The 13,246-nt window shown below is 43.2% G+C and overlaps 1 protein-coding gene across 6 annotated transcripts; it reads left to right on the forward strand.

The window, feature by feature from the left end:
- The first annotated feature begins 146 nt into the window (after positions 1-146).
- On the forward strand, positions 147-11,954 carry TMEM267 (transmembrane protein 267). 6 transcript variants are annotated; one of them, XM_054715283.1, is made up of 4 exons: positions 147-356; positions 794-1,130; positions 3,458-3,845; positions 8,145-10,565. In XM_054715283.1, the coding sequence occupies exons 3-4, from the start codon at positions 3,510-3,512 to the stop codon at positions 8,478-8,480; spliced, it is 672 nt and encodes a 223-aa protein (XP_054571258.1). In that variant the 5' UTR covers positions 147-356; positions 794-1,130; positions 3,458-3,509; the 3' UTR covers positions 8,481-10,565. The 6 variants fall into 6 exon arrangements, 4 of the variants coding, with proteins under 4 accessions (XP_054571258.1, XP_054571259.1, XP_054571257.1 ...); XR_008555904.1 differs by lacking the exon at positions 147-356 and adding an exon at positions 11,096-11,954 and having other exon boundaries at positions 363-1,130; positions 8,145-10,402; XM_054715284.1 differs by lacking the exon at positions 147-356 and adding an exon at positions 11,096-11,954 and having other exon boundaries at positions 363-1,130; positions 8,145-8,378.
- Positions 11,955-13,246: the final 1,292 nt, after the last annotated feature.

Below are 13,246 nucleotides of genomic sequence, written 5' to 3' on the forward strand. Positions count from 1 at the left end.
CGGCCCGGCCTCCCGGCCGCCACTCAGGTCCGCGGCACGGCGCCGGCTAAACCGAAAACGAATCCAGGTTCGACAGAAGGAACCGACAGGCACTGGTCACTTCTCACCCCGTCGTCCTACAGGTCTCCTTCTAGGGGGACAGGGCGGGCAAGAACTCGAGGTCCCCAGTCCCTCCACCAGAGCGCATTCGAACCACGGCTCCAGGGGCGCAGATTGGCGCCGTATCCCGGCGTGCTCTCGGCGGCGCGTGGGCAGGAGCCGCTCTGGCCGCGCCGGCGTCTCTATGGTCCCGGCGAAGGGGGGGTGGAGGGGCGGGGCTTCCATTCATGCGGCGGCTTCCGCCGCGAGAGCCGAGGGTGGGTGCGGCTGCGCTGCGGCGTGCGACCGGTTGGGAGGGGGTTGCGAGGGACGCTGCGAAACTTCGTCCTCCGGTGGGAGGCCCGAGGCGGGGACCACCTGAGCCTGAAGTCTGGACGGTCCAGGTTCCAGATGGGGAGGGCGTGCGGGTGCGGCCGGCGCGCGGACCCGAGAGCCTGCGGGGTGGCCGGCGGCCGGGGCCGGGACCTGCGCGCAGCGCCCTCCGGCTTCGTCGCCCCTTCTAGGTCCCCCAGGAGCCCATCCCTTGCCTAGGCTCCGCGCCCCTGGCGTTTCCCTGGCCCCGGGCGGGGAGCCGGGGGTCCCCGGGTCTGATAGAGCTGCCCATTGCCCTCCTTACCTGGCGGCAGAGCCCCTGTCGCCCCCGGATCCTTGGAGGCGTGGAGGCGACGAGTGTGACATGGCCCCTTCCCCGCAGACGCCGCGGCTTCCTGCCCTATTTCTTAATCCACATGTTAGCAGTTACCGCATCGCACCCACCTGATGAAAGGATGACTTTGGGAATCAAGTTGAAATATGGAATTGTATGTTTTATTCGTCATGGTCATAGGCTCTAAACATGTTATATGCGGGCTCTGAAAGTTTCCGTGCAAGTGAGCACCCTTTGTGTTTCCTTGCTTTGCAATTGAGCTGCGTTCGATTTGGCATCTCTTCTGGGTGTTGTCGCATTAAAGAAATATAAGCTTCGCAGCAACTCCAGTTCGGTGAAGAGGACTTACTTGTAAAACATAATAAAGACAGTTTTCCCATTTTAGGTTGTGCTTTTACTTGGGGCTTTTGCAAATGTGATTGGGGAGAAGAAGGGGGTGAAGTAGAAGATGATATTTACATTGGGAATCTGTTAGCTCTGATTTGTTTTCTTTTTTTTGTTTTGTTTTATTAGCTCTGATTTGGCAGAAATATGTCTAAGAAGTTATTGACAGTACATAACAGTGTATAATTAAAGTAACTGCTAATTATGTGTTTGTGGAGTTAAGGGAAGGGAAGATTACTGCGATATATACTTTGAAGGCCCCATAATTGATGGCATTTTACCGTAATGGGCAGTTTGGCCATTTCGGAAAGTGGCTCCTACAAGTCAGAGAGAGAAATGTGTGATGTGGCAACTGGCTATTATGGTAGAGAAGTCCTATCCAATTAATATCTTTAGTTTTAGGCTGAGGATTGCTGACCTGCTTATCCCTTTTATTTATTAATATAATAATGAAATATTTATTAAGCACCTCAGCACATTAGATTTCATGCATGACAGGTTTAAAAGAAAATTTTAATTACTACTCTTAAGGAACCCCCCCCCCCCCTCCGCCCCAAGTGAGCATGTAAAATAAACAGAAGGCTCTTTTACAGTTTAGGAGGCTCCTGGAATCCATTTTATTTGTAGGGGGAGGAGCAGGAATTAGAAAGGGGTAAGAATAAAAATGGGTCACTTAGGTGTCCTGGTCAGAGACAATAAATAAGAGGAAGTACGCTTATTAAATTTATCTCATACTGAGAATCTCAATATCTGCACCAATAGTTGGAGAGGAATAGATGTCAGAATTGTCTGTTTCTGGGACCATACCTTTTAAAAATAGCAACTTTTTGTTATCTACTGCTGCATAATGAATTACTCCAAAACTCAGAGGCTTAAAACAGAAGATATTTCCTTTTGTCTCCATCTACCCCTCCCCCCTTTTTAATCGATTTCAGAGAGAGGAAAGGAGAAAGAAAGAAAATATATATATATTTGTTGTTCCATTGACTGGTACATTCATTGGTTGCTTCTTGTATGTGCCCTGACCTGGGATCCAACCAGTAACCTTGGCATCTTGGGACAATACTCTAACCAACCGAGCTACCTGGCCAGGGCTCAATCTGTCTCTTACTAGAGAAATTTAAGACATTCACATTTATTGTGGTATTTGTGTTTGATATGTGTGGCTCCAATTGCTTTTCTTTGATGGGGGTGGTAACATTTTCTTGTTTGCTTTTTTCCCTTTTCTGTTTTGCTGTATTAATCGAGTTTTCTTTTTCCCACTCCCCTCTCCCTAGAGATTTAGAGTCCTGTTCCTCAATTCTTTCCCAAGAAATTGTACCTAGGTGAGATAATTTCTAAGGGAAAACTCTTAAAATCCATGATTGTGACATAATTCCCATAATTTAGTTACGTTTAGAATCCTACAGTAATGATCCTTTTTCTCTCAGAACTCTGTAACTCACAATATTTTGGTATTGTTGATGTTAATCTCATTCTCTTTTGCAGATCACCTTGGGGAGGGAGGGGCTTAAATACTCTTAAAGTGTTTTCTCTTTATTTTTTAAATTTATTTTTCTTTCAATACCCAACTCAAGCTTTGGGAATATTCTTTGAAAATGTTCCTATTCACTTGTGGTTTTTGAAGCATTCATTTAATATGCATTGCTTCTGTTAACCTTTTAGTTGGGCAATCAGGATTTTCATCTTCATGATCTCTTTCTTGTTTTCAATTTGTTCCTTTTACATGAAGTCTGTTGTTATTTTTGGCAGTAAAATATCGTGATGAGCAGTTTTGCCCAAAGGAAGGGGCTGATATCAGAGAAAGTATGGAAGGTAGTTGCTGGGTACATAGACAATGGATGCCCACTAACGGGCAGTAAACATTTCTGAGAGATAGATGACCTCAAAGTAATACATTAGAGTCAGTGGGCTTCCTTAAATTTCCCGTGCTACACATTACCACCGTCTAACCTGCTTTTCCTACGAAACTATCATCTTTGGGCCACATAGCTTATTATATATAATTAATCTTTAATGATCTCACCACACATAAGGAAAGTCGACTATGTAAGCTGATGGATGTGTTAACTAACCTTACTGTGGTAGTCACTTCACATTATGTATATTAAATCATTACAATTGTATGCCTTAAACTTACACCATGTACTAGATTGATTATATCTCAATAAAGTTAGAAAAAAATAAAATTACAGTAATTTAAAAAAAGAAATACCAGTTTTTACAACTTGGTTTTCTATTTATAAAATTATTGCTGATGATGTTTTGTTTAGATATTGTATGGCAGCCCATAATATGCATTCGTGTGTTTGTTCCTTTCTATTTCAGGGTGACTGGGAATGTCAGCAAGAATAAGTGGCTCATTTCCTGATGGCTTTTCATGTGCACTGACACGCTGTTTGTGATGGCCTCCGAGGCCGAGAAGACCCAGGCTTTACTCCAGTCTTGTAGCGCTCAGTCTCTGCTCTCCAGCCTCGGTCTGGGGATATTCTGCCTCGTAGCTGACAGACTTCTGCAGTTTTCCATAATTCAGCAAAATGCCTGGCTTCGCGCCCTCTCCGATAATGCAGTGCATGGTGTGATTGGCATGTGGTCCTGGGCAATAGTCATTGGAATCAAGAAGAAGACTGACTTGAGAGAAATCTTTCTAGCTGGATTTTTAGCCTCTGTTATTGACGTAGACCACTTTTTACAAGCTAGGTCCCTATCTTTAAAGGTAAGAGGCATATCTGTTTAATTTTCCTTTGATTTTGTTAGCACCATTATACCCAACTTTGCAGCATCGTTTTAGTTAGAACTAGAGAAGACTGACCTTGTTTTAAAATAAGAAAGCCCAGCCCTGGCCGAGTGGTTCAGTTCGTTAGAGTGTCATCCTGTACACCAAAAGGTGGCAGGTTCGATTCCTGGTCAGGACACATACCTATGTTGCAGGTTCAATCCCCAGTCCAGGCATGTACAGGAGGCAACTGATCAACGTTTCTTTCTCCCTCTCTCCCTTTCTCTCCCTTCCTTTCTCTCTCCCTCCCTTCCTCTCTCTCCAAAAAATCAGTAAAAACATATCCTCTGGTGAGGATTAAAAAATGTAAAATAAGAAAGCCCATTAATCCAACTTTTGTGACCACTACATACTATTTGACGGTATGCATAGACCGTGGGGTCTGTGTTAGTGTGTTCTGTCTTCGACCATACTTACATTCCCCCATATTCTTCATGTTTTATCGTTCAGCATGCAGATCTGCATGCTCCCAGTGGTCGCCAGCCGGTGGTCCACGGACCACTGGTGGTCCCTGAGGTCTGAAAGGTGGGTGACCGCTGGTTTACCGCTGCTCCATAGCAGTTGAGTGGCTTTCAGATGATTCCAGAATCTCCGTTGGGGGGGCATGCAGGAGGCAGCTGCGCTCTCACAACAGTGTTTCTCTCTTCTCCCTCTTTCTCTAAAACTCAGTAAACTATTTAAAAAACAAACAAACAAACAAAACAAAGGTGATTCCACCCCTGGGGAATGACTTTAATGGATTCATTCCCTGAGTCCCTCTTGGAGCCAAAGGTGTGCATTTCCACGGGCTGATTAGGGCCCAGTCCCTTGTGGAGAAATGGAGGCATTTCACTAAGGCGTCGGGGGTTTAGCCAGACAGTGACTATTAGTCTTGCAAATGAACTAAGCTTAAACTAGCAGTTCAGATAATATTTTCTCAGTGTCAACAGATTCGCCTACCTTTTACATGTTTATGACCTGTAAACGTCAAGGAAAGAAATATAAACTCATAGAGGAAGGACTTTGCTTGGCTCCCCCTGGCTTAGAACAGTTCCTGGCTTACCTCCTAAGTGTTCCGCAGGTCTTTGTCGAGCAAAGGATAACTGATTGCTTCTTCCTGTTCTGTGCCAAGTACTGTACGAGGGATTTCTCAGAGGTTGTCTTACTTGTTTAGAGACTTAACCAGTATTGAATCAGTAATCCCCGGTTAAAGACTAGTTTTAACTTTTTTGCTGTAAGCGGAGGCAGCACAAGATTGGGGTCAGAAGACCTGAGTTTGAATCCTAGGATGTAATGTTAGCACACCTTGACTTCTCTAAATCGCAATTTCCCCATCTGTAAAATGTGTATTATAACGTTAATTACCTCAAAGGGCTGTTGTGAGGATTAAATGAGCATATTAAATGACACACCTTAGCAAATAGTTAACAATAATGGTTAGAGATTGGGATAAGCTATGAAGCATTATGAAAAGTATGGTTCATAAATGCATTCATCGAGAATTTAACTACTTTATTGTAAGTTTTAACCTTTTGCACTCGGATGTCGAGTGTCGCTCGACACGGTTAGCATTAGAATAAAGGAATCGAGAAAAAAGCAAGCGAGTGCAAAGGGTTAAGCTATTTGGGCCATATGCTGTATTTATTCTTTGGTTCATTTAGAAGCCATGGCGCTAAGAATACAAGCCAGAGGGTGAGGCAGACCTAGTATCAACCCCAGCTCTGCCACCAAATCCACAACATGGGGAAGTTACTTAGCCTCCTAAGTCTCCATTTCCTCTTTGTAAAATAACCCCTGACCCACGGGATTGTTAGTAGAATTAAATGAGATCGTGCCCGTAAAGTATAGCATCGTGCTGATATTGGTCCTTTTTGTTTTAAGTAATACACTTATTTTTTATTGAGTTTATTGGCGTGACAAAACCATACAGGTTTCAACTATACAACTCAACAAAGCGTCATCTGCACACTGCCTCGTGCGCCTGTCGCCCAAAGCAAAGCCTCTTGCCATCCCCATTTTCCTGCCTTTGCCCTCTTCCCCATCCCCCCACCCCTGTCCCTCCGGCTAGCACCATCCTGCTGTCTGTGTCCATGTGTTATTTATATATATATATATTTTTAATCCCTTCACCATTTTTATCACCCAGCCCCCTTATTGAACCTATTTTTGAGTGAAGTATTAAAATGCTTTCACATTCACCATAAGATTGTATATGATCATCAGTAAATAAATATCAAAACAGAATAAATATGTATGATACTCATTTTTGGTATCTATTTTTACTTCTATTTTTAAGTGATCTATTTTTACTTCTATAATTTCATGATTATGTCCTCTTCTTCTTTCATTAGTCATTGTTTTTCTATGAGTAAAAAGTCTGCATTGTTATTTTAGAAATCAGCCAAGCAGCAGAAATCTCCCATTTCTTCTTCAGTATCTGTTAGTGTAAACAGACTTCCCAGGATGTGCACACACGGAGCCTAAGCGCCAGGCAGCGACTACCAAAGGCCTCCTCGGCCCCTGCTGTTGGGGAGCGTGATATTCTGTGCGTGGAGAGCTTACAAACGAAGATGGAGACAAAAATCGAATAATCATGCAGAAAAGTTATGTGTTCTGACAGATTAGAAATAAAATAACCAAAAACGTGGAGGGGAAGGGAGAAGGAAGAGGAATGTAGAGTAAACTCTGTGCTATTCCGTCGGTAGGACTGGGTTAAAGAATACTGTTTTAAGCAGGGGTTACACGGTTCCCAGTTTCCAGAGTCTGATTTAGCAGCGTGACAAGTTGCAGTCTCTTTAATGGATGACTATTTTTTAATGTGGGGGAGGATTGTGCCCTCTAATGTTTTTTTTTATAGATACTTAAATATTTTTCTTTGCTATTTTCTCCCTCCTCCCCACTCCCACCCCCTCCCCCAGTCTCTAATGGTTACCGCTCCCTTTCTTGTCACCATCTTCATCCCCAGAACCAGTGCCTTTCCAAGCCTCGAATCATGCACACTTTTCAATCCTTTCTCTGTGGTCAGTGCTCGGACCAACGGGACCCTTTTCAGTATTCTCGTACATAGGTTGTCCTTTCTCTTTGTAGTGGTAATTTTATTATTTTATATTTATTGTTGTTAATCCTCACCTGAAGATATTTTCCCATTGATTTTTAGAGAGAGTGGAAGGGAGTGGGAGGGACAGAGAATCATCAACGTGAGAGAGACACATTGATTGGTTGCCTCCTGCACATGCCCCCACCAGGGCCAGGGATTGAGCCTGCAACCAAGGTACATGCCCTTGACTGGAATCGAATCTGGGACCCTTCAGTCCACAGGCCGACCGACGCTCTATCCACTGAGCCAAACCAGCTAGAGCTGTAGTGACCATTTTAGATCAGTCTCCTGTTCTCATCTTTCTTCAGTCTTTCCTGGCTCGTGGTGGGAGTATGAGAGAGAGAGCTCATGATTTGGTGTTTAATACTTTAGAGTAGTTGAAGTTTGAGCATTCTCTGACTTCTGTGTGTGCTGAATGAGGTTTTATTTATCCTGTTCTGTAATGTTTTTGAGGATGTGTGGTTGATTCAGATTTAGGCAATCTTACCTAGTTGCAAATTAGCCTTTAGACTGCGTGGGAACAAAGTCTTACTCAGCTCATTCAGGGGTTGAGTCTGAATTTTTCATTTGTTACCTTTTTTTTGCAATGGTTTAGAGATTTTACTGAAGTTTATTTAATTCAACTTTAGAATACTTATTTAAAATAATACAATATTTCTAAATGTTGTAAATAAATTCTGAAAGTATTCAAAGCTAATATAAAGTGATTACTACAAAAATATTCCCCTCTTGTGCCTTTATTAATTGAAGAACATTTTATTTGGTTGTGAGATTTTTTTTTTTTTTGCAACACTCTTAGAGGCCCCAGACAATTCTTTAAAACTCCAAAATTACACAAACCTTATACATTTAGGATTTAATATGGGTTTTATTGATTTTTAGAGAGAGATGAAGGGAAAGGGATAGAGAGAAATGTCTATGAGAGAGAAGCATCATTGATCGGCTGCCTCCTGCACGCCCCCTACTGGGGATTGAGCCCACAACCTGGGCATGTACCCTGACCCGGAATCAAACTGGTGACATCCTGGTTCATAGGTTGACACTCAACCACTGTGCCACCCTGTCCAGGCAGGAGAATATTCTAGAGTATTAAGAAGCGTGTATAAAATGTTGTTTGCCAAGAAGGAAATGATAGAGGTATTGCTTCCCCGCCCTCCCCACAGGCTGCTTTGACTCTTCCACGAAGACCCTTCCTTCACTGCTCTACGGTGATACCCGCCGTGGTTCTGACCCTCAAGTGTACCATGCACCTCTTCAAGCTCAAAGACTCCTGGTGCTTCCTTCCCTGGATGGTCTTCATTTCCTGGACCTCACACCATATCCGAGACGGCCTTCGTCACGGCCTGTGGCTGTGCCCATTTGGAAAAACTCCTCCCTTGCCACTCTGGCTTTATGTCGTAAGCACAGCATCTTTACCTCACATCTGTTCCATGGTCATGTATTTAACAGGGACAAGACAGGTGATGTCTTCAAAACACGGAATTCGTATTGATGTCTGAGGTAACCATGCAGTGCCTCAGAGAAACAAATGGTTTGGACATTGATAATTAAGGATATCCAATATTAAAGGGAATTTTAGAAAACATATTAGGTACTTATATTAATTACTATAATTCCTGAATCCTCTTGCTCAGGAGGCATGTACAATTTTTTAAAATGATATGTTTGTTGTAATTCTGTTTTTTCTCTGTAACAGTTTCATGCAGTATTAGAGTTCCATTTATTCCATTTCTATTTTTATTGTTTCTTCTGTGTATCTGGCTTTACTAATAGCTTGATTAGATTAACATCCAGTTAAGTTTTCTGGAAGTAGAGTTTTAAGGTAATTGATTTCCTGATGAAAAATAGTTCAAATTTTAGGGTGAATAGTTTGTGGAAGATTAGCATGATGTTTGGATCCTCTTTTTCCTGAGATACTGAAACAGTGAAAAGGCCAAAGTTAATGAGACCGTGAGTAAGATGTACTAGTATAGTGAATGCTAACACTTCCTTCTACCCATCTGTGTGGACCCCGACGGGAGTGGAATTGCCAAGTGCTTTGGTGAGTTGTGGTTACTGACAGGATCAGCACCAGTGCAGTTGTGCTGAAATTATTATGACATTCATAAAAGGCAGTAACCAAGATTAGATCTAGGTTATCTATATATATAAAACCCTAATATGCAAATAGACTGAATGGTGGAACAACTGAACAACCGGTCGCTATGATGTGTGCTGACTACCAGGGGGTGCGCGTGGAACATGGCAGGTGAGCAGGGGCGCCAGACCAAGGCAGGGCACCAGTCGCTGTCATCGGGACGAGCCTCTGGTGGTTACTGAAAATTCTTTGCTCCCGCGCGCCGCGGTCCCACCCGGCGCTCGCACCCGCTGCTGGCACCATTGCTGGCACTGGCCCCGCTTGCACCTGCTGCTAATGCTAGAGCCACCGCTCACACCCACTGCCGGCGCCGGGCGCGAGTCCCCATCGCTCAGCACCGTCAGCGGGTGCGAGCAGTGACTGCCAGCCCCAGTCACCCCTGAGGGCTTCTCCACCTCCCCCTGCTCCTGAGGGGCGATCAGGGCAGCAGCCGCCACTCGCATCCACTGATGGCACCGGCTCCGCTTGCACCTGCTGATGGCGCAGAGTGAGTGGGGCTGGTGCCAGCAGCGGGTGCGAGCAGGGCTGGTGCCATCAGCGCATGGGAGTGGCTGCCGGCAGCCGGGACCAGGGGCCATGGCGGGAGGGGCCGGGCAGGGGTGCAGAGGATGAGCCGAGACCTGCCCCTGTGCCCACCACAGCCTCGCGGCCCACAGTTCCTTTCAAGGTACACGAATTTGTGCACTGGGCCCCTAGTTGTCTCAGAAATCACTTTAGGAAATTATTGCAATATGTCAGTTATAGTAACATCTTCCTGAAGTATTATTATGTCAGTATCTTTGCCCAAAAATCTCATGTGTTAGGGTTTTAACTGTTTTGAAAAACCTAACTAAATTTAACAAAATATTTGCTAAGAATTAACATGAACAAAGTATTGCTACTTGGCTCATAATATAGAATTTGAATTCACACACAAAAAATAACTTACCAGTAATGTCATTTTGAATGTGACCTCCTGGATGTGTCATTAAAATTGTTTTAGTTGCTGTCAATTTCTTTATACACTCCTCTAAAATATTATACCAGTTAAACAGTTTTTTAAAAAATCTGCCCAATACTGAGAGACAAAACAGCTTTTCTGAAAATAAAACTGTTCTAGAAAATTTGATTTTTCCTTTTATTCTTCTAGATTGGTTGTCTGTTAAAAATGGCCAGCCTGTATTAGCGAAGGGAATTGGGTTGCTGTGAGTTTTACATCTGCAGCGTGTCATGTTACTTTGATATAAAAGCCAGGGCCCCAGAGGCACCGCTTTTGTTTGCACACGTGCACCATCTGCTGTCTTGGTATTTGCTTACACATTTTGTGATTTTTCTTGCTAGTGACTGTGTGCCTTCCTCTCTGAGAAATGATGCAGCAATACCTTACTGATCCAGCAGGTTTTTCTCATTAAGTTAAACAGTTCTGTAAATTGTTATCATGGTTCAAGCTCTGTAGTGCAAGCATGTCAAACTCGTGGTCGGTGGGCCGCATGACAAGGGATGCGGCCCACCGACCTCGAGTTTGATATGCTTGCTGTAGTGTTTTTTGTTGTTGTTAAAACCAACTGACTGCATTCTATTATATTTTACAATCCACTAGACCAGTGGTCGGCAAACTGCGGCTCTTTGGCCCCTTGAGTGTTCTAACGCCACCTCTTCAAAATAGACTCGCCCAGGCCGAAAACCGACTTCTGCTCATGGGCCACGAAGTTTCAATCGCACCCACATGTGGTATTTTGTGGAAGAGCCACACTCAAGGGGCCAAAGAGCCGCATGTGGCTCGAGAGCCGCGGTTTGCCGACCACTGCACTAGACCTTATAATCTGTTATTATCTTTTGAGAGCAATCATTGTGGCAATTTGGTTGGTTTAATCGTAAATATTATATTGTGGGGGTAAATTTGAATGATTTCAGAAACCCGGGGACATAAAGCATATATCTTGTACGACTTTTCCTGACTAAATTATAAAATTCTTTTTTTTTCATTCTCCATGTTAGGCAAAGGAATGTCTTTAAAACATAGGGCCTTATTTAAGAATGCCACATCGGCTTTGGGGGTTGTTCTACCTTCCTATGAGAATGGGAGTTCACTTTGACCACGACTCTCTGCTTCTACAGTAACTGCAGATTGTAAGTGTGGGTTAGCTCTGTTCTTACCTCTGCCATCAGAAATGGTTCTTGTCCTAAAGCTGTGGCTGCAGCGTCTAGAAATATAACAACCAACTTCCCATTCCCAGCTGCCATTGTGTTCCTTTCTTAGTGAAGGAGTTCGTGTCAATACTTGAGATGGAAAGTTGGCTTGTACCTCGTTTGTGTTTGTTTTCCCAGGATTTCTCCTCCGGACTCCAGTCATGAAGCCATAGCCCATAAGGAGTTTCTTTTCCTAATTACTGACTCCCTCTCCTCATTATGTGACTCACCGAACACGAAATTGTACTGACACAGGACCTCAGAGAAATCTAGTTATTATTTTGCCTTGATGCAGACTAGCTTATAAGTCATTCCACAATGATGAATATTCTTAGTCTTAGGCTCTCCTGAGAAACGCTGTTTGCCACTTCTCTTCACAAACGGTTACTATATTTTTTTAATGTCCGTTTCATGTGATAAAAGACATACTGTATTTAATCCTAGTGAAATATGTTAAGAATGTGGTAAGGGGTGGATTTTGATTTAGTTTTGTTATGAATTTACAGATATTATTTTGTTATTAGGTACTTTTTGCCTCGAGACATCAAGAAATGCTTATTTCTAATTATTGCAAGTTATTATAACTATTGTAATGATGTTATAGAAATAAACCTTTATTTAAATGTAAACCCCAAAGCACTGAATCTAATTAAAATGTAAGAGAAAACAGCAATGAGTTGTTTTGATTCTCAGTTTGGCAAACTTTAGAAAGATAGATAACATTCAGTGTTGGCAGAGTGTAAGCATATGGGCATTGTTGGTATGACAACAAACTCATACTTTTCTTGCAGAGGGAATTTGGTAATGTGTTTTTAAGCCATTTTACCCAGAAATTCCAAATTCCAACTCTAGGGATTTATTCTAAAGAACTAAACAGGTACATATACAAAGGAAAAAGACTTTTTTTGGCTGCTTAAAATGAAAAACAAACAAGCAAACAAAAACCACTTAAAAGTCTTTAACTAGAGAGTTAGCACCTAACTGATGGTACAAGCAGTGGAATACTAATGGGTGAAGTAGCCCCCTGTAATGTATGCAAAATTATCTGCATGAAAAAGTAAAAACCAGCAGTGGAGCAGAATGGGCCCATATTTGTAAAGTAGGTATTCCCATTTTTCTATCGTAAGTGCAGCCCTTGCCCCACTGGTATGGCTCAGTGTTTGAGCACCAACCTATGAACCAGGAAGTCACGTTTCGATTCTGTTGGCTCCATCCCCAGTAGGGGGCGTGCAAGAGGCAGCCGATCAATGATTCTCTGTCATCATTGATGTTTCTATCTCCCTCTCCCTTCCTCTGTGAAATCAATAAAAATAAAAAAAAAAAAATATATATATATATATATATATATATATTTTTTTTTTTATTTTATTTAAATAAGTGCAGTCCTCAGGCTGCGGAGCAGGTCTGGTCTAAGTGAGCAGCTGACACTCACTGTTCCTCAGAGGCCTGGACTGTGGCCTCTGGGGCTGATTGTCCCAGTGGGTCCGCAAGCTGTTGACCTGCTTCTCAGTTTCCACTTGGGATTCACCACCTCCATTAGACCCACATGCTGGGACTCTTACTTAACTTTATTCCCCAGACTCCAGGAGTATTCCAAGACCCATATTCGATCCAAGCCCCAGCAGGAAGCTCACAGCCTTCCCTGACCTGAAGAGTCCTGTGAATAATCATTCTCCACAGTTACTTTGTACTTTGCATAAATCCAAGGCATTGCCACATGTGTTCCCCTGACATTTGTTTACGTACCAGGAATAACGATAATAATTAAAGGGTTTCTGAAGCATTGGACCCTTTTGACTGACCTTGCAAGGAGCTGTTGGGTTTACCTACGCAGCGATACTCCTGAATGTTGCTTCGGAGGTCTGGGTAGCCGTCCAATCCCATCAGCCCCATAATCACCTGAACACGTACTCTGATCTTCCTCAGACATCTATGTGTTTTCAAAGAAAACACCCCCCT

This window comes from Eptesicus fuscus, chromosome 4, assembly GCF_027574615.1.
Source record: "Eptesicus fuscus isolate TK198812 chromosome 4, DD_ASM_mEF_20220401, whole genome shotgun sequence".
NCBI classification, from domain to species: Eukaryota; Metazoa; Chordata; class Mammalia; order Chiroptera; family Vespertilionidae; genus Eptesicus; species Eptesicus fuscus.